The following is a 21,335-nucleotide window of genomic DNA, read 5'->3' as shown; positions in this document are numbered from 1 at the left end:
AAGGAGACAAACATCTAAAACAGATGCTTGCTTTCAAATTACCCTAGCAAGCAGTGTTTCACAAAGCAGTAGCATTAGAGGATAGTATTTTTCCATTTGAAAGCTGAGAATCCAAGCTTCTTTGTGATAGGCTTATAAAAATAACACGTTTCTAGCTTTAACAGTTTGATACTGATGAAATCAGGTCAGAACTGATAATGCAAGAAAAGGTAAAATGGCAAAATATACAGCATAAGATTTTCTAGCCTTCTGTTGTCTAATAGTTACACAATACGATTAAGGAAAATCATAAAGAGCAACAAAGTTTCAGTGAGAGGCAGAAAGGAATTAAAGAAATGATCTATATAAACAAATTGTGGGCTGCTTACCCTCCTGCTGACATTGCAGAGACAATAGATGAGTCTTGAATTGCCTAAACTGCCATATAGCAGCTTTGTGTATTTGTTCACAGAAGGCATGAACAGTTACTGCCTTAAGGTATATACTGCCTTCAGCTATATAGGTCTTTATTCCCTCTACTGCAGTAGTTAAATCGTCCTTCAAACCTTGCAACTTCAAGTAGCTTGCTTTTCCAGTTCTGAAACTACGGGGATTTTCACAGAGTCACTGAACTGTAGGGGTTGGAAAGGACCTCTAGAGATCACAGAACAATTGAATAAACACTTTTTAAAGGACTCACCCAACATAGGAGAATATAAATGAATACCTCTTCATTTTGCTTTGGCTAGGCCCTCAAATATTTTGAAGAATACTTAACAAAGGTTTCAAAATTAAGGTATCCTGCAAAGAAATATATTGATCTAATTTTATGATAACTGGTGGCCCAGAATGCCTCACTGTTGTTCCGCAAGCCAAGTGTATATATGCCTGTCTCAGTGTGAAACTTGAGTTGGCCATCAGAGTAAAAATACATCTCCCTACATTAGAAGGGAGCACTGCTGGGAGTGTAGGTATTAAAATTAAAGTACCATCATGTCCTCTCTTTCTAAATAAGTAAACGATTTATACTATCTTTTTAAGAAGTATTTTTTTCCTGTTGTGTTTTAGCCACTAATGAAATTCTCCACTCTTGCAGAGGAAACAAACTATGAACTTAAAACTTCAGGTAATAATGTATATTTTAAAATAAACTACATACTCCATACATTATGGGCTCCTGTTATTTTAGTAAAAAAAATTCACTGTGGAACAAGTCACAGAGGTTTTGGATTTAATGTATTTGCTGATTCAAACTCATATCTCTGCCTACTACCTGACACCTCAGTCAAGCAGCATTTTCTGGCATCATTATTAGAAGAAAACCTTGCTGCCAGAAACTACTGTTACTCTTTGAATAGTACTACTGACAAGAACTTTGGAAACAAGGTTCATCTCTAGCAGCTGAATCAAATTCAGTTTTAGATATCCCACTGTATTTTCTTAAAGTAGATTCACTGTTGCTGCATTTTTAAGAGAGGTATGGACAGACCAGTAGTCATACCAGCAGCATCCACAATGAAAAACCTTAAATACAGTTACAGAACTTATGTATATTCTGATACGAACATTCAGACACACAAAGCTATTTTAAATGCTGTACCAGTACATTGTGCAAAGGCCCACTTGATCTTTGAGTGAAGAAACTGAAGAATTTGAATTTAATCAAAATGCAGGACAGAGTCAGAGTAAATTTAAACCACAAACCTATTACTAGTGTTTGTTCTGAGTAACTGTTAGTATGTAATAACTCAAAAGAAACCCAGTAGCAACTTAAGGCAAGAAACTTAGGATAACAGATTATATGTCTGAATAAAAATCATTTTTATCTTGTATTATTTTAGCAACATATTGGGTTCAAAAGAGGAGGGGGCTTTAATAGCATTCAGCTTCTTCTATCAAATTCCTACATTCCTATTTGCTAACATGCACAGGTGATTTACAGATGATGGTACTAAGCTTCAGTGTTCATGTCAACTCGCAAATATATAAAATGGGAACCTGCACTACCTAATTGCAATTCAATAGACAGCTGTTACTAGTTTGTCCCAGGTCCTCTCTCCATACACAGAAGCCAAAACACTAGTGATAACTACACTACATTCTATGCTGTGCTAATAAGCGTTTGCTTAAATATAGTAGGAGGTCTCTGCTTGTAACTGCATTAATACAGAAATATGAACAGGAGTTATAAAATGAAGTTTAATACTGTAAGTGTTCTATTTCACAAATAAGACTCATTGAACAGTTGCTGCTGCATGCACTTCAAAACAGGAATTTTACAGCTTACTTGCAAGTAAAATTTGTTATCCCACTGAAGACCACTGAACCAAATACCCAGGCTGGAAAGCCAGGATTTCAACTAGCAGCATCCACTGAAATCTGAGTGTATAGTCAACTGCCTAGTCTCTGAAATGGTAGTTCAGACTTACTCCAAGCAGCAGAGGCAGAGAAAACACTACTGCTATTCGAGCTATTATGTAGAAGGTTATTGCTTCTGTCTGCCAAGGGAAAGGATAGTCCAGACACTTAAGACCGCTTCAGGCAAAGTCAGCAGGGCTAGTTTAATTTTGCCAATGAAAGTTGTTTCAGATAATTGGCTTAATTAACTGTAATGGATTAGGGAGTACTCACATGGTCTTTCCTGGCAGCAGTGCTGCAGAAGCTGTAACCTACTGCAGAATAGCAGTTTGCATACCCCAAAGAGGCTGCTTATTCAGTCTTGGTGCCAAAAATTAGTAACAAGATAGTTCCTGTAAATTAGGTCCTAAGTTTTGTTGTCCTCAGGTACATCCCAGCAGTTCAGAACATTCCCAGATGGTACTGAAATGAAAAACTGTGCTCAGACCAAGTCTGCATTCTTCACCACGTAAGGAACTGGATTCACTAGTTCACCTCTTTCAACAGTGTCAACATTAAAAGAAAAAGCATTCCAATAGGTTATGAAAATACTAAATTGTCCCAAGAGAATTTTCACTACTTGTTTAAGGAAAGCCAGTGCTCTTTTTGCTCAGTATCTTCTTTCATGCTTATCTCCCACCATCAAGTACTTCAATTATCACCATCTTCTAAACAAGTCCAAGATTTCCTGACATTTCTAAGAAGTGTTGGGATATCTATATTCCCTGGAAGCGACAGCATCACATACTAGAAAGTAGGAACAAATCTGCAAAACTCTTCTGCATTTCTGTTCTCCCTCCCATTACAAAAATAACTAAGAGGGAAACCACATTCAACCAATATAAACATGCAAACAGTCAATTAAGGTTTTTTGTTTACTGTTAACCCTAGACTTTTAATAAAAGCTGAAGCTTCTTCTAGCTCATGGGTGGCTTCAGCCTCAGTAATGCAAAAAAGTTAGGCAGTAGACTTCCCCAGAGGCACTGATATCCCCTGGACCTCTATGCAGAAACCAGATCTAAGCACAGTTCTTCCATTCAGCTGGAAGAACTCTTCTGGTTTTATCATCAGCACCTGATGAAAGCAAAATAAAAAAAACCTAAACACCACTCCTATTTAACTTCAGGCTTACTACTATGACCAAGAGTCCAATATTAAGCTGTTGGAGCAGGTTTAGGAGGGCCACAAAGATGATCAGAAGGCTAGAGCACCTAAATATTTTAAACTCATAAGTAAAGGCACTTGCTTCCTACAGATTTATGAGTTTCTCCAAAAGCACTTTCCTTAGCTAGTGTAGTCAATACAAAGCCTTATTTGCTTCCCCAATTATGAAGTACTTTTCTTAAACCATGAACCTGTATACTTGGTGGGGGAGGTGGTTGTAAAAGAATATGCTAAAGACTACCCCTGTACAATTCTAATAGCTAGTAGCAGCAGGACCCACTTCTCAGAACAGGTAAATCAGGATACATGCCAGACAGACCAAAGACCTAGTCTTGTAACTTGTTCATATGGCTGAACAACACACAGGCCTACACAGTATTACTGTAGGACCCAAGTGAAATGGTCTTAGGAGGATGAAGTCAGGAGAAATTTAGAGTATAAATATATATATTTACGTACTAACTTGCTATTCAGTTATCTATTAAGCCCAGAGGCAAAACAGAATGGTTAAAGAAACTCAAACAATTTAAGTGTTACTGTATCTGAGAATCTACACTGTTTATTTAAGCAGTAAGTGCTCCCAAACCTGAAGTACAACATTTTAAATCTACACCACAAAAATAGAAAATATTCAAAATGCACAGAAACACAATTCACCTTTAATGTGATTAAAACGTCACAAGGCTTTTCTTTTTGCAGTTAAGTGGCAATTAAGGATGTGCTTCATAACACTGTAGAAATCTGCAAGTTTTCTGTACAGATCAGATCCTCACGCTTGTGCAAGTCGTTCTAAGACTCTTCGGTAATCTGAAACAAGTTGTTGGAAGCTCTCTTCTAACTGTTCATGTTGCATGTTTAGGTCTATTTGGTTCAACTGATTTGTCAGCTCTTCTGGTCTTAAGCACCTTCTCATCTTGGCAAGTTCTCTCTGCTTTTTCTAGCAATTAAATAAACAGTAATTTGAATATAACAAACTTGAACATAAACAATGAAGAGTACAGTAGTTAACTGAACTTATTCCATTTCAATATCTAGGTCTTTAAGACATCCCTAATCCTGTAAAAAAAAGCAAACCCCAAAAACCATTGTTAAATTAGCAAATCTCTGTTAAAGCTCCACAGTTCCTGTATTACCAATTGTCTGGCAAACTAAAAACTTCTCAAAATTTCTCTATTTCTGCAATAATTAGTCAGGAAATAGCTCTAAGATGCAGAACCACTATTAACAGTGGAAGATACTATGAATTTAGAATTATACTGCATCTGTACAATACAGCTCAAATGAAGCTATCGAGTGTTTTATAAAAATAGTGTTTACATGATACAAGCATTAAGAATGCTGTAATATTGCCAGTTCTTTGTAAAAGGTTGCTTTCTCCTCCAAATACTACATATCAAGAGTTCAGCTGCAGTTCTGACAGTTTTACTCATTTTTTTTAAACAAGAGGGTAACTAGATTTTAAAAACACTGTTAAAAATCAGTGTGTAAGCCACTCACTAGGCAGAACCACAAGATGGGCACATTTCATAACAAAATCCAAAATCTAAAAAAAAAATCAGGGAAAGGGTGCTGGCTGTTTTGATTATTCTTTTGATGAGAACTGCAGTGGAAAAAGTGGAATATTTAAAAGTTTAGAATATTCTTCAGATTTAAAAGACAAATACCATGCATCTACCAGTAGAACACATGTCTAAGTTTTCATTACTCTTAATGTATCTATTACATACAAAGACTAAAGTGAAAACAATTATTAGAAGCACTAGATCTGAAGTTGTTTATGGAATTTTAGATTTCCTCCACATATTAAGCTAAAATTACATGCTGAGGATATGTGACAGTCCTGTTGGATGAAAAATCGTGGCCTTATTTGAACTGGACAGTGAGCGTAATTTAGTAAATGAGACAAGATACTCATGAATGAGAACAGAAAGTGTTTTGATTAAGATCCTGTCACTCAGCATGACATGGTGTTATCTCCAGATCAGCCAAGTGTTTAATGCAGATCTGAGTTCTCATTTCTGCTAACAGACCCCCTAAGTCCAACATGAGTACAATCAAAGTTCTGCTATTTTGGTATAACAGGATAAGTGCTGCTTTAGGGAGGCTTGCAAGCTAATCAAGATACTTCTGATACTTTGTGAAACTTCTCCAATGAGGTTTTGGGTTGCTCAGTGATTACTTAATTGCAAAGTAGCTAACATGCTACATGCATAGTTACAGCAATAAACTTAGGCTTGTTTTTTCCTTTTTTCAATCAATACAGAGGCTAATGTCATTAGTAACTAGAAGATAACATATATATACACCTACATATACACAAACCTAATCTTAGAGGATCAGTTAATGCAACAGAGTGACTAGATACTCAAAAGCGTACTTAGCAGGAAATAAGAAAGTAACTTAGAGCAAAGTTGAGTATTTGATTCAACTTCACTGTTGAAATTACATCCTATCTACAGGGAGAGTACTGTATAGTAGCAGCAATCTAGCTGTATCAAAGCTGCTCTGTTAGACCTAGTTAACAAGTAGAACAGGAATCTAAACTTATACCTAGTTTTCTAGTGTAAATATATAGCACTTAAACCACAAAGTTAGAGGTGATGGTTATCTAAGATATTCTTAATCTTCCCAAGAAATAGACTTTCCTCTCCTCTCCCTTCCCTTAGGTCTAACTGGATATAATGCCACTCGTAGCTGTAAGGTTAATAACCTTATGCTGGAACTGGGCAAGTAACAGGAGCCAAACAAGGCCTTTGGTACAGCCATGAAGGAATGTTCTCTGCATCTGTGTATGTCAGCTGAATGCTGCATAACTAATAGTTGTTGATTGGCAACATAATTGGCATCAACTACATTTATGGAAATGAAAGTAAAATCAGGTATAATTAGCCCTGAAATAAGTATACTTAAGTCATATACCTTATAGGGGCCAATCAGCCTTCTTTTAACATCCAAACGATAGCTTCTAGATTGTTCTGCATCACCCATATCTGTTGCACGCAATCTGAGAATTTCATAAACTCGCCTTGTGTGTTGCTAGTGAACAGAAAGGAGAATAAACATGTCTGAAGAGGTCATTCAACAGTAGTATTACAGTATTTCTCAACTTCCTGAGTTTAAATGTTTCTGTTTAATAGGAAGATAAATTAAACAGTACATGGAAAACTGATTTTGGAACTGATCAATCTCTTTCCTTTCCAGCTGTGATAGTTGCTTTTTGTACTAATAGTATTAATATTAACTGTTACAACATTAAAACTGAGCTTAAGATCAACATTCTCTGCTGAGCAATAGGGTTAAAAATGGTTTGGTATACTAATCCATCTTTAGATACTATTAAAAAATAAAAATAAACTTATTTATCCATTTAGGTGCAACGTATCAGGTACAGAAGGCTGCAGGCACACTTCTCTCACACAAACAATACCATTTTTATGAATATTTGAATAAGGCTTTTCCTCTGCAAGTCTCATGGAATACTTCCATAAAAAACACATTCAAATATATGCATTTTTAACTAAAGAGCATCCAAATGACTTTAAACTCACTGATAATTGTTCAAGTGATCAATTGTTCAATTTAACAGTTCAGTTCTTCAGACATTTAGAGCTGTCTCAGTAGCAGCGTTAGTGTTACTACTTTAATGTTATGTGTTCTCAAAACAACAGTGCCTATTTATATAGATATGCTTGAAGAAAAGGAAACTGATACTTAAAATTGGAATATTTTGAGTTCTGTTATATCAACAGCATTAGTAGGAAAAAAAGGCATACTTAAAACCTTAAGCATTTTCTTCCCTTTCAGATACATTGTAGAAATCTGTTGAAATATGCTATAGTATGAACACTCCACATCTCCACCTCTACATTTAGCCTGCTGCTGTACTAGCCTGATAAGAATAGGTCCAACTACAACTGTTCTGATTTAATACCTTATTTATTTTCAGCTTCTGTTGAGCTTCCATTACCATTTCTTGGCTGAAGCCTTGCATTAACTTTCCTGGGGAAAAGCAAAGCAAATCTTGACAGAGCTTTACAAGAACGAAGTCTCTTAGCTTTATGTAGTTTTCAGATGGATCTTCAGCTGAAAAAAAAAAAAGCACAGTCAATATAAGCATTATTTGTTTCTTCACTTCTGGTATACAATTACAAGAACTGTGGAAGACAAAACCAGATATAACACTCACCTTGTATAAATAGCTATGCTTAATTGTAAGTACTGCTACCAAAGTTTTACATCTAAAGTATACTGTGTACAATACTATATACTCATTTCTGAGAGACTGACAAGTTCAATCCAATTCTTAGCATAAACCCTTATTTCTTGCACTTTCTCTCTATTCTATAGTAGAGGTGAGCATTAGAACTACTGTAAAACGAACTAATTATGTGGAGAAAGACTGAAGCAACAGCTGGAAGCAATGTCAAGTTACTTCTACCTTGCTTGAAACAGTAGCATCACTGTCAGAACTGCAGCTTTATGAAAAAGCAACAAAGAACATCAACATAGTCCCATCTGCAACTTTGTTCCCACCAGTGAACTACAGAGAAGGAAACTGGTTACAATGCAAGTATATCTAAACACTACTTAATAGTTAGGTTAGGTTTACAAGTGAGTAACAGAGTCACACTGCACCCTATCTCCACTTTTCTGAGGGGTAGAACCATTAATTACTCTAGCACCATTAATAGTGAGCAGCTCGTATCCCAGCTGTGTTGTTTTCCTTTCCCTTCATTTTTCCCCCTTTCCCTCAAGATGGAGACTATTTCAAATAGCTGACATTTGTGGTTTAAAGGTGACCGAAAACTAGTATGTTATTAACAGGAAGAAGTAGGATGTAAGTTATGGTACTAATACACTAATACATGCAGCGCTGCGCAACCAGCAAGTTGTTTTTTGGGTCACAGATTGCGTAGGATCACTGCATCAGTTGAAAAGATTTGTGCACGAGTGGCATAATCTTGTACAGCAAAACTTACAGTGCTTATTCTGAAAGAGATTGAATAGGCTGTACTGAAATTCTCTTCATTTATTTTCACTCAAATTAATTGGAAGAAGTAAGAGGTAGTTCCTGTACGGTAAGCACTACCAACATACATTTAACTTGTGTCAACTAGGATGACAAGTTAGCAACTGGGACAAAATATCCATTGCAAATGTGAAAGTTTGAAATAATTTCTTAAGGCTTCTTCATGGAAGTTAAACTGTAATCTTTCTGAAAAGAGGAAGGGCTTTACTTAACTTTGGAGGATATGTAACTACATAGTTTGTCCATTATCAAGGTTATCAAGCCTGACTTACTATCAAAATTATCTTGTAGAAGTATAAGACTACAATTTCATTGCTATATATAGAACATTGCAAGCTTCCTCCTGCTTTAATCTAAAAATAAAGTTATTTTAGTGCAAATTTGCTGTTTGTTACAAATTTGAATTAAAGGGACTGAGCCATGAACATGTCATATGATTTACTTAGTACTGTATTTAAGACAGTTTGTTCTCAGTTATAAAAGCTATGTAAAGCTTTGTAGTATTAATGGGAAAAAAAGAAAAATCACACAATGAATAAGACTTCCTGCTGCATAGAGGAAGTTATGCTTCTTTAGGTTTCTATGAATTGGATTAAAATTACAAGGTAGATTACCCCATGTTAGGATTATCCTGCAGTGATACCATGAAGAAAGCAGGTGTTGTAATGCATTTTAATTAGGTTGCTTTTTGGGGGTGGAGGAATAGGAATGGGGTGCCATTTTTCTTTTGAGATGAGGTCTTATGAAATGACTAATTTGAGGACACCTATGTTTAAACTGTAGTTTTTCCTATATTGGACTTTAAACTACAGGACAGATGTTATGAGTCTAGCCTTTTTAATGCTGTATTTTTAGGTGTTTATACCCTCACATCCCCCTTCCCTCATTCTTTCATGGCATTTTCACTTTCATGTATTTATGGACACACTTTTAATGGGACAGGCACATTCGGCCTACAAAGTAATACATGCTGCTGAAGCACAACCCCTGCGCAGATTTTTTGTTTGTAGACTTTTGGCTTACATACGTGTTAATATACTATTTTAGATTTTTCCTCAGTTTTGAGTTTTGGCTAATAGGAATAAGCTGAACAAGGAATCTGACAAAGCTCGATCTCCTGGCAATCTCAGCTGTGTATCTCACAATAAAAAGGCTAATTAGCTGGAACTCCATGCATGCTAGGGATTGAATTTTCCTGGTGTGCTGTTCTCTAAGTAGAGGATTTAAGGAGCTACATTATATACAATTTTTCTGTAAAATAGGGTACTGTTAATCCTGAACTGAGCTGAAGCTAAACCTTCAAAAGGCAATTTAATTCTAACAAGTGAACATGAAAGTTGGTTTGTGGGCTAGCAATCTCTGAATGGGGCCAGACAGGTGAAATGAGTTAGAAATTTAACATACCTGTTATATCAAGTACTGTAGGAGAGGACATATAGTACCTATGAACTGTTTCAAGAAGCTGAGCACCATGGCCTTCTCCTTGGAATGGTGGCAAGATCAGCATCTGGCTACAGACAAAGAAATATACTGATATTTCAGTTCAAATGCATGTTTTCACAGACACTAGTATAAAGGCATAAAAACTAAATTTTCCATAAAATACATGCAGCAATCTTGATGTTTAAACAATTCTTACAGAGTCTTAGAACTGCTAAATATTCAAAACTTGTTTGAGATCCCCTCTGCCTCAAGCAGGGAACAATGAAATAAATCAGTGCGCAGCCAGCTAATAATGGGGATTTTTTTTAAACAAATCAACACCATTATAAACAAGTATTGGGAACTTCAGCAGTTCCCTCTTCTGAAATAAAAGGCAAGGCACGAGTTACGCCGCCAATTACCTTACACGTGGCCGGGTTTTGTCTGGGTACACATAGTAATTATAGACTGTCATGTAGCCTACGGTCGCAAAGAGCGTAGCTCCATCCTTATTATACTTCTCAAATCTGCAGATAAAACAGAAAGCCAAGCAGGTCAATTACAGTCGCGCTCCCATGCAGTGTCCATTTTCTTGTCCATTCTCCAACTGAATTTTCAGTGTCAGCAAGCTACTCTGTGAGGGCCCAATGGGTACACCTGCTATGTTCTGAATGTACAATTCACTTAATTGGTGTGCAGCAACTTGGATAAATCAGACCTCTTTACAGCACTTCAGTGCACTTGCCTATTATAAAGATGAATAGGTGGCAAGTAAAAGAAAACACAGGCAAAGCTCATTTTACTGTTTAAGCCTACATTCAGGGCTCTAACGGACAACAGCATTTAATTCAGCTCTATTCTCAAGGTTTCCCAAAGTATAATGGAGGAAAACTCAAGCCTGATAAACAATGGTTTTTCTTTCCTGGGAAAAATATCATTATACTGCTCCAATAATTGGCCAGCCACAATTAAAATGCAGGCTTTGTGGAGGTAATAAGGTCCACTGTTGCTTTAGAACTGTACTTACACTATAAAGTAGTTCCATCTTTCATCATCTACATCAATAAAGCTAGCAGTTTCAATAAACCACATCAAGAATGTCTGAAGCCTTTCATGATATTCTCGAAAGCCTGGACATGTCATGTCAGCCTAGGGAAAAAGCCAGGAGAAGTCAGGTGAAGCCTATCACAGATGTAAAAGGAAAAAAACTGCAAAACCTAATTACTTCCCCCAATACAACAAAAAAAGAACACACTTCTAATCAATAAATTGGTCAAATGCTAATATTTATATATTGAACATTACAGAAGGTGTCTCATTGCAAAATAAACTTTAATTTGCTTGCTTCATACCTTATATATCTGATATGCAATGTCTTCACCAGCTTCCTCATTATGAACAGTATATGTGTGTAGCAACATTCCAAAAGGCTTAAAGTTGACCTCCTTTTCCAACAGAGAGACAAAGTCATCTGTGTTTGTACAAAAGCCAGGAGGAATAATTTCTCTAATTTTACTTTCAACATCATCTGCCTGGGAAATACAAAACATGGCGGGATCAACAGGAGATTAAAAAGACAGCATCAAAGTCATCATTGTGCCATTAGAGATGAATATAAAAAAGAGTGCTATGGCCTGTAAGTAACTTTAAATAAAAGAGACAAATATTCCTGTTGTTCAGTAGTGACCTCTGAGCAGATAAAGATAACTGAAGAGATGCAGAAGGGTCAGCCCAGCCACTGTCAGTATTCAAAAGCTGATAGCTGCAACACAAACAAGTCCCTGAACATTATGTTATTATATTTGCCTAAGCAAAATCAGAGTTGATAATTACTCTAATAACAACACACTGTAAAGGAATACCACAAATAGCAAGACAAGGAAGGAAGCTGTGAATTCAGTCAAGCACAAGGAATAATATTCTTGTTTTCCTAGTTTGTTGGATGAAACATAAGTTTCTGAAAAATGCAATAGAATTAGTAGTTGAGGCTTTTCATCCAGCAAGCCTCCATGACCATGCTGCACATAGCCTTGTGGAACTGGGGTTCTCAAACAAACAGCTTAAAAAGTATTAGGTGGTATAGAACTGAGGAGAGAAAAAGGGACAAAGATTAAAAACAGTAGCTCCCAAACAAGAAAGGGACAACTAGCACACTTCTGCACTCTTAGGTCTCAGTGCTGGAAATGCTCGCTGTAGTATCAGCTGTGAACTATAATGATGAATTTAGAGGACAAACATTCTGTACTCTAATCAAAGAACATCCTGAAAACAAAGCTGACAAAATAAAAATACAATTTAGGAATACTTTTAATAAAACCAACATGTAGAATCTAACATAGCAGAAAGGGAAGAAATATTCTGACACCAAAATAGAACTCAAGATTAGCCTTTTCAGTTAACAAAACTGAAAGTTAGAGACTATCAGCTGAGCAGACTTCATAATCCTTTTCAGACCCCAAAAAGACCACTTGATTGAATACATTTACTACTTCTTTTTAACCATGAATATTTGATGAAGTTTCACAATAACGTATTACTGCTTCTCACCAGGCAATAAAACTTAATGAATTGGTCTCAACTTAACAAAACGGTGCTCCTCAATACAACCCCCTAAAAGCCTGACATTACATTCAACAAAATGAGCTTACATTCAATTCAAACTTTCCTCTGGACAATGAATCCAGGTTTTTACTTAATGGAGTTTGCGGTGAGTTCAGCTGTAATGTTTGTATTGTATCTATTTCCACAAGGACTGACACAAGAACACTTTGTGTTAACTTACTAAGCAGCTCTTTCACACCGTTTACATGCATGATGGGTATTAGTTCAAAACCAAGACCCTCGCTACTTAGCATTCAAAACAGGGAAATTAAGATGCTTAGAACAAAATACACTACAAAAGGCTAATACAACATGCTACTAATTCCTGTCCTTTCAACCATCTTCCCTTAAGTAGAAGCAATGCACCTGCAAATGAATAGCACTTCATCATTCAGTTACATTTTTAGTGTAGAGAAAGATGGATGTGGTTCAGCACAAACAAGTTTTATTCTTAATGGCTTGCTACTACCAACATTTATATTTTTATTTGTAGAGAGGACTATTAAGCGATTAAGATATAGCTCTACAATACTTGGTATAACAACGCAGTTAAACTGTGTACATCCTTTACATCCATTCCATTTCAAAACAAAGGAGCTTTTCTGTTCATCTTTGAGCAATGCTAGCTTAAATTAGCAAGTGTAAAGAAAATCTTAACTGTGTAACAGAAAATTAGCCATTTTTGCTGAAAAAGTGAATTATGTATATACATTAACAAGAATGAGTATCTGTAAGGAGCACAGCATTTCAGAAATGCTCATTCTACAAACTGCAAGTACATTTACTCAAATCTTAATTCCGCCCTGGTGATAAAGTCACAGGAAACCACAGCTAGTGACTTCCATTTTGTGGATCTGCAAAAGTAATCCACAATTAAAACAAGACTTAAAAGCATCAGTTCAGCAACAGACGATGTGGACAATACCTAAAAAAAATGAACATGCAGGATGAAGTATTATATAAATGTATTTTAAAACCTGTTCGGAAAAAGCAATCTAGTTGACTACTGCAGCAATGTTAAGCAGACAAATAATGAGTGCAAAAACCTGAATGAAGCCAGCCAAGACTTGAGCTTATGAATTACACAGCTATTATCTTTAATGTATTACCTTCATAAGCAAATCATATGAAATGAAGATAGGGAATATGGTAAGGACATGTAACTTGATTTGGAGTAGGATTAATAAAGCATTCAATCTCTTTGTACATTAAATTCAACTCTGGATAATATTAATATAAATTTACTAATAGGCAATTATCACATTTGTGTATATTTTGATGCTATTTCAAAGCGGTTTAACTTAAAATAATTATAGAAATATAATCTTAGAAATATATTTGAAAGCTGAGTTTTTCTACCAATTATAAATATTAATTTCAGTGAGGAGTAATGGAATGATCTGTAGTAGCATTACTTAAAGCATGCTCAATATTAAAATTGCACTTTCATTAACTTGTGTTAAAGCAAATACATTAACCAGTTGCAAAGCATGGTAACATATAGATAGTAAAAGATCGTTTCAGAGGTTAGTGAAATACTTTCCCTCACTACACCATGAAAACTGGAAGAAAAGGAAGCTACTTGAACAGCTGCAAATTTGAAAGCAGCTAGCAATTCAGAGGTCAGTGCTATTCGTATTTATAGCAGAAGAAAGCAGCCTCTCTTCAGATATTTGAAAGAATTGACGCCACCCAATGGATAAATTCTGTCCATTTTCATTAAATCAAGTGCCAAACAGGAACATCTGTTCAAAACACGATCAGACTTTTCTGAGCCTTTCCCACTAGTATGGTACAGAAGCACCTTTAAAGAAACCACATATGATGCATAAATACAGCTGGTGCTCTGGCTGCTGACATTTCAGGATCTTCATCTTTCACCTCATATTTAAGAGACCTTGGAAAAACAGCTTATTGCTATGGGGGCAAACAGCCTGCATAGGGTTTAAGATACAAAATGCTAGAGTATGAGTAACTAAAAACTGTAATACTCAGTTCCCACTTGTCTCTGTGTTGAACAAACTGGTTACTAATGCCCTTCCCTGAACACCATCTATTTGCAACACAAAAGTTACTGTCATGACAGTGTATACAGTTCAAATTCATTAATATGATTAACCCAAATGAGCTAAGCAACTAAACAGCTACCTTAGAAAAGTAATTGTAATATGCATTTAAATTAACACCCTGCTTATTTTCATCACTACAAATACAATAATATTTTAAGGTAGTTAAATAGCTGTAGGGTGAATACCTCAAAAGAATAGTACCCACACAAAATAATGAAGGTGGACAGTATATTTTTGTGTGGCTTACCCACATGGTATAGAGACAACAAGTAAATTAGAAAGACCTCACCCGTCACTGATGTTCCAGGTGAGCCTCAACCTCCACAGAGGATGGATCTCCAACAAGAGATCCTTTCCCAGTGGTGGTCAGCCCTTAAAATGGGGTCTGGGAGAGGTGGAGCCAGACTCCACCCCTTCCCATCACACAGGTACATTGCTTTCACCTGTGCTCCTGCAGCTGACTCAGTGCTTGCCTCAGGTGATCAAACAGTGGTTCAGGCCATGATTCAACAGTTCCCATACAATGCAAATATAAATGGCAGAACAAGACCAACAGCTGTAGCTTTGTTTCCCTGCAGTGGTTCAGATATAGTCACATGAGCTGCTTACTATGACACACAGTCTGTTAGTGATATCAAAGGAAGCACAGAGAAAGTTCTTCAGCCACAGTCCACAATCATTTTAGAAAATATGGAAGCTAGTAACAAGAAAGAATACCCATTTGAGCTATCTCAGTCCATTAAGTAACTGAAAAATAATTCAGTAGAGGCAACATTGAGCTTGGAAGAAGGAAGCATTACGAGCAATGGTAACAGTTGCAGTGCAAGCTTAAGGCATGAGAGACCTCATTTACCTCACTTACTTCCAGAGAAGTAAAAGTGGCTTTTATTTGTACAGAAAATAGATAGCATGTCAATACAAATGTGCTGTGGTGTGGATTCCCACCGTGACATGATTTTGAAATTATGTTGGTGAAAGGCTGGAAGGAAAAGTGCTCTGTTTGATTTTAATATGGTTATTACTTAAGTAACTAGCCTTCCTTTTTTCTTTATTTCTAAAAACCTTATAAAGATTGAAGAGCATGACCTTCCACTCCTAAGATTGGCTGCCCTAGCCTCAAAAATATTTCAGACACATCCAGGCACTTAGCCTGTTGAACTAAGTATATTCTAACACAGCTTTAGGACACGGAAATGAAAAATCTGTAAAACTAATTTAACTCAGTCATTTCAATTTTTCTTTAGAAGAAAAGGCCTTTTCCTTGAAAGCATTTAAATAAGCTCTGATGAATTTGAAATATGGACTTTAAATTGTAAAGATGTTTATTCTTGAAGAGAATAGCTTTCTTGGGCAAAGTGACTGGAAGTCAGGGCAAATTTATAGCCACTTTACACTACAGAATATTACAAAGATTCACCAATCACCTTATTAACCACTCTTTTCAAAAGAAATAATTTTTTCTTTCCTATAACTAAGCAAAACTCATTCAATTTTCTTAATGCATCAGAATCCACTCTGAAAAATTCATTTTCGTTCTTAATATATTCTCTTAAATATGAATTAAACCACTACCTCTCCTGGAGACAGCATTAAAATACTTTTTTCTGTACAATTTTGGTACAATTGTGATATTTGATTCAAAGAAAAGAACAATGAGAAAGCATATAGATACATTCCACGTTTTTTTTCAGGTTAGCATAATAGGAAGCTTTGTTTTTAATGTAAACTCATGCTTGGAAGGGCAATAACTAGCCCTAGAAGTTTTATCCCCATTAAATTTTCCCAATAAGTACAAGTCTGGCTCTGTCTTTACCTCCACACAGTCAAACTTCTCATTAACTTTCGATGAATATTCGATACGGAAGAGAGTTGACAGGTTACCAGCAATGTAGTATAAGAGAATCTTCAGACCCTTGTAGCCAAAGGCAACTTCACTGTGGAAGGAAAAAGGCAGTCAGACCTCTAAATGAGCTTTGTTGCAAAATATTCAAAATGCAGTACTTAAGTTTTTAAATTCAGATCCACTTTCCCAGTGAAGTATACTAAGCATTTTAATAGTAAAAGAGAATCAAACAGGACCTATACTAGCTAGACAGAAACAATGCCTTACACTATTTTTATTAATAATTTTGCTCCTCTAGTGGAGAAACAGAACATATCCTTGAATTCCGTAAGAAAGCAGCTGTACATTTATGGTGATAATCCAGAGAATACTTGAAATAACTAATATTGCTTTTATGTTCATCAGTGTCTTAAACTGAATGTCAAATTCACTGATGTTTATTAATACAAAGTGATAAACAACACTTAGTATAGCAGTGAAAAGTACTGGAACATACTACTGCAAGCTGTACTGTATAAAACACCTAAGATAACAAGTCATAGCAACAAATATGTTTCTAGTGCACAGTTTCAATATATTATTAGAATAAAGTAAAGGTACAGAAGAGATGCTTTATTATTTTAAGTACTCTGACAGAAAAAGTGTTTCCTAAACATAAATACTACCCTACACTTGTTTTAAGTCTTGAGAAATTATTTTCAGGCAAAAAAAAAAGGCAGAAAATAGTTATATTCACAGAGAAACTATTGTGTTTTTCCTTTTTTTTAAAGCTTCATCTTTTATTTTGCAGTAATGCACTGCTAACTGAACACCTACCTAACTGGTAAGAAGTCTATTATCTCTAATAGACAAAACAAGTTAACAATCAACAACAGCCAAGAACATAAGTTTAAATTAATATTTAACTGAAAATTCCATGCTGTGTTGTGGTTAAAAAAGCAAATAAGTGAATATACTGTTGACAGATACTTTTGGTTTTGGCACTCATTACTGTGAAAGTCTAAATAAAGAATTATTAATTCTTGCATATCTTATAAAGATGACTTGAACACAATAGCAGCCAAAATGAGCAGTTCTGATCACACAATCCAGGCATTTCATTCTCTGCTAGTATCTTTAAAAGAAGTGTAAAATGACTACAAGGCCCAAACTCCAGAGGCCAGGAATCAAAGCTGTTACTTCACTATACAGTCATAAAACTGAATCACATGCCACTCCACAGTAGTCTGGTATCAACATTTCCATTTATTTTTTATTTTCTAAAAGCAATTAGGAAACAACATTCCCTTCAAGACCTATTAATTTGATTCTGCATAATTTAACTTACTCATCTCCAAATACTTGATGGCTATACTCTGGATTAAATGTTGTGTTGTCATCCTCCAAATCCTCAGGAAAGCGAACTGAGAAGAAAAACAAGCAAGACCAAGTCATCAGCTTCAGTCTGTTCATACAGAGATTCCATGCTAGAGGTCCATGCATTCTTTCACTGTGAGCAATTTCAGATATGAACCTAGCTGGTTCATAAGTGAACCTGAACAGGCTCATAGGCTGGCATACAAACAAAGTAAAGACATCCTGTGCAAATCAGATGCATGTTATTTCCTCAAATCAAATCAGTAAGCACAGTAAAATGGGAAAATTGACACAGATGTATATGATTTTATATGTATATCCTGAATGTTACTTTTACTCCATCACGAAAGCTAAGGACACTGCCCAGCTGGATACTCTTACAGTAAGCAAGACCAATCATGTAATCAAAGCTTCCTTCTCATTTTGTCATTCTTCTCTCACATGCAGTTATGAACGCTTCACTGTAGGGAGTCTTCACAGAATGATGAACAGAAAAATGTTTATGAGCATTAATATTCACATTACAACTTTGAAGAATTGGCATGAATGCATAAAAAATCCATACTACACAATATTATTTGTGTCAATATTACTAAGATAATTAACAATTCTTCTCAAACAACTTTTGTTTTCCCTCAAACTTTCATACTAGAGATCTTGGCTGGTAATGTGAAAGCATTCACTAATGTGTCATCTACTCCAACTCAGTAATATAGAGAACAACTACTGTACACGTGCTTACAGTTATAGCAGCTACTGGACAGTGACTGCAACAGAAGTCATAAATTTTATGATTAGTTTGTGACATTAGAAGTTAAAGTAAGATTTTCTAGGAGAATGTATAGAAGACCAATATTTAATTCCTAGATATCCTCTGTGCATTTGTAGTTAAAATAATTACCTAAAATTGGAAGGGATATAATCTTTCACATTGGCCTTGAAGTGATTGTTCAACCCCATTAATGAGGCATAGTTAGCTCAAAAAGTTAGATGCTAATTCTGAATGTGTTACAAGTGCATGCAATGCTGTAGGAGTTAAAAGTTGCTACTAAATGCTTTTTCTTTTAATTAAAAAAATTAAATACTACAACCTCATTGCTGCTTTACTCCAGTAAAACTGCAGAAAAGTAAAAAGGATTTTCTTTCAGTAATAGCAGTTGTTCAAAGAGAAAAGAGTTTATCAAATGACAGGATGAATCTTGGCCCTCAGAAAAACAAGGAGAGTTCTTGTCTCAACTCTGAATCTAGCTGGAGAAGACGAAGTAGCAAGATTAAAGAAAAAACAAACCAGAAAAAAAAGGAAAAAACAGTAATCCTGAGACATCACTGTGGATGAAATTAAGACTCAGAAGAGTACAGCCCATACCTAAATTTATACTTCTATGCCCATGGGAAAGGCTTTTTTTTAATGGTATCACACTGTAGATTTTTATCTTTTTTCCTAATATTTGTATGCAGAACATCTACATGCCAAAAAAGAAAAAAGGAAACTGAAAATCTTAGGTGACATGAGGTCATGGGAACAAGTAAAAAAGCAGTCTCCCTGGAAACTGATAGAGTGACTCCTCAGATGTCCTGAAGAAATTCACTCCAATTTTCTACTTCTCATACATTCCTTTGGTATTAGAAAGGCAGAAGGGGAAAAATCAGAACATTAGAATAATATAATAGTCACAGAATGATTACTTGCAGTATTGTTTAAATGAAAGAAATGTTTCACATATACAGAATATTAAGAACTTAACTTTGGTTAGAACAACATTTTGTCTCACAAGCCAATTATGTATTTAAAATTCTAAGTTTTGCAGAAACAGCTGTTAACTGTACTTCTTAAGAGTGCTGAAAAGGTTATTTATTTTTTATGTACTTAAGTGATGCTATTTGTACTGCTCAAGGGAACAAAATGCTACAGGTCTGGAAAGATTAAAAACACAGATGCAATACCTATTCTTCTCTTATTAATTACCAATACAAGTAAGTTTCAGATTTAATTAAGTTCAACAAGAATTCAGTAATTATGGTAACATTCTGTATGGCATATTAAGCAAACTAGCTATATAAAACAATACAGAGTTCTCAAAATCAGTGAGTAACACTTTTTCTACAAAGATTTTGAAAGATTTTATTGAAAAAGCCTTGTCATCTAGATGTTGAGAGGCAGCAAAAAACAAACCAAAGAACACTTTTCAGTTTTGTTCGTGTTTATAATTTTCTCAAAAGAAATGCATACTTAGGACTACATCCTAGCTAAGTTCTAGGGAAGAAAAAACTAAAAAACATGCTGAATACCTCAAGAAGAACAAGGTAACATAATTCCAATACACTCCAGTAATATGTTAATATATAGAAACACAGGCACAAGACTGAGTTTCTATAGCTGTACTTTATTGCACTAGTCCCAACAAAATTAGACTATGCATTCCTACTTTGATGTTTGTATATTTATAAGTACATATTATAACAGAAGTAGATTTAATTATAAGGACATAATTAAACAAATGTTTAAATATACGAAGTGCACAATATTTTAAATCCAACATTACCTAGTTTCAGCTGAATTGCTTCATTTGTGTTACATTTGTACTCAGCCAACTTCTTCTCCATAGGAGTAAGTCCTATCAAAAACAGATTTTTGAAAGAATTTAGACACATACAAACCAAGTCCATATAATTCCAGGAAGGTATTCAGAAAGAGGTTCACAAAAGCAGAAGGAACAACTTAATAACAATGACTTCATTCCAAAATGCAATATTCTGCCCACAAGTTCTGGCTCTCCATTCTTCCTACTTTTTAAGTAAATCTGCTTTCTCACTATTAAGCATTTTCCAAAATATAAACAGACGCTGCACCTGAAAAAGGTTTACACATTTCCAGTGTTCCTGAAGTGCAGCAGGTATGTTGCCAGCAATTACCTAGTTACTACTTCCCTTCCAGAGTTGTTGAGAAAGGAAATTATAGCTAGCCTGTTTTCCAAAGTCTAATCTAGTGCACAAAAAGCGTGTCACTTATCAAGATATTTTTCAAGAACGTTAAACCCATCCTGTCCCCCCATTCCAACAGCATTATCAAAAGTTACTCATCCCATTTCAAGTTACTTGGAATGAGGTTAATCCAGAAGCGTTCTCACTAACCCAGCGGGCACAGAGCGGCACACGGCAGAGACACCGAATGGACCCAAGGCAGCGCCCGCCCAGCCCGACGCCCCGGGCCCGAGCGGGCCGCGGCCAGTCCCCGCCGATACCGCGGCACTGAGCTCCTGCTCCGCTTCCCGTGCTGCAGGGCGTGGGGCTGATGAGGGCCGTTCGCAGCCTGGGCCTGGCCTAGGACTCACCCGCCATTTCCCAGCGGCGGCGGCAGCCGAGTCACCCGGGCAGAACGAATCAAGCCGCGCGCCCACTCGACGGAAATGAGAACGCGCACACATACTTCCGTTTCCGCCCGCCCAAACACGGCCAACAGCTGCGCTGTGCGAGG

The 21,335-nt window shown here is 36.0% G+C and overlaps 1 protein-coding gene across 1 annotated transcript; it reads right to left on the bottom strand.

The window, feature by feature from the left end:
- Positions 1-4,071: 4,071 nt before the first annotated feature.
- Positions 4,072-21,286, bottom strand: HAT1 (histone acetyltransferase 1). Its single transcript, XM_065751169.1, has 11 exons — positions 21,193-21,286; positions 20,404-20,475; positions 17,832-17,907; positions 16,475-16,595; positions 11,344-11,523; positions 11,019-11,140; positions 10,414-10,518; positions 9,974-10,080; positions 7,472-7,623; positions 6,460-6,576; positions 4,072-4,477 (listed from the first exon to the last, which is right to left on the bottom strand). Exons 1-11 carry the CDS (start codon positions 21,197-21,199, stop codon positions 4,310-4,312), a joined length of 1,227 nt encoding a protein of 408 aa, XP_065607241.1. The 5' UTR covers positions 21,200-21,286; the 3' UTR covers positions 4,072-4,309.
- Between the last annotated feature and the right edge of the window lie 49 nt (positions 21,287-21,335).

The sequence above is a fragment of the Cyrtonyx montezumae genome, unplaced genomic scaffold (genome assembly GCF_038088225.1).
Source record: "Cyrtonyx montezumae isolate F1298 unplaced genomic scaffold, pur_monq_1.0 scaffold_7, whole genome shotgun sequence".
Classification (NCBI taxonomy): Eukaryota; Metazoa; Chordata; class Aves; order Galliformes; family Odontophoridae; genus Cyrtonyx; species Cyrtonyx montezumae.
The sequence above is the reverse complement of the archived record's forward strand: the minus strand, read 5'-3'. Positions and strand labels throughout refer to the sequence as shown.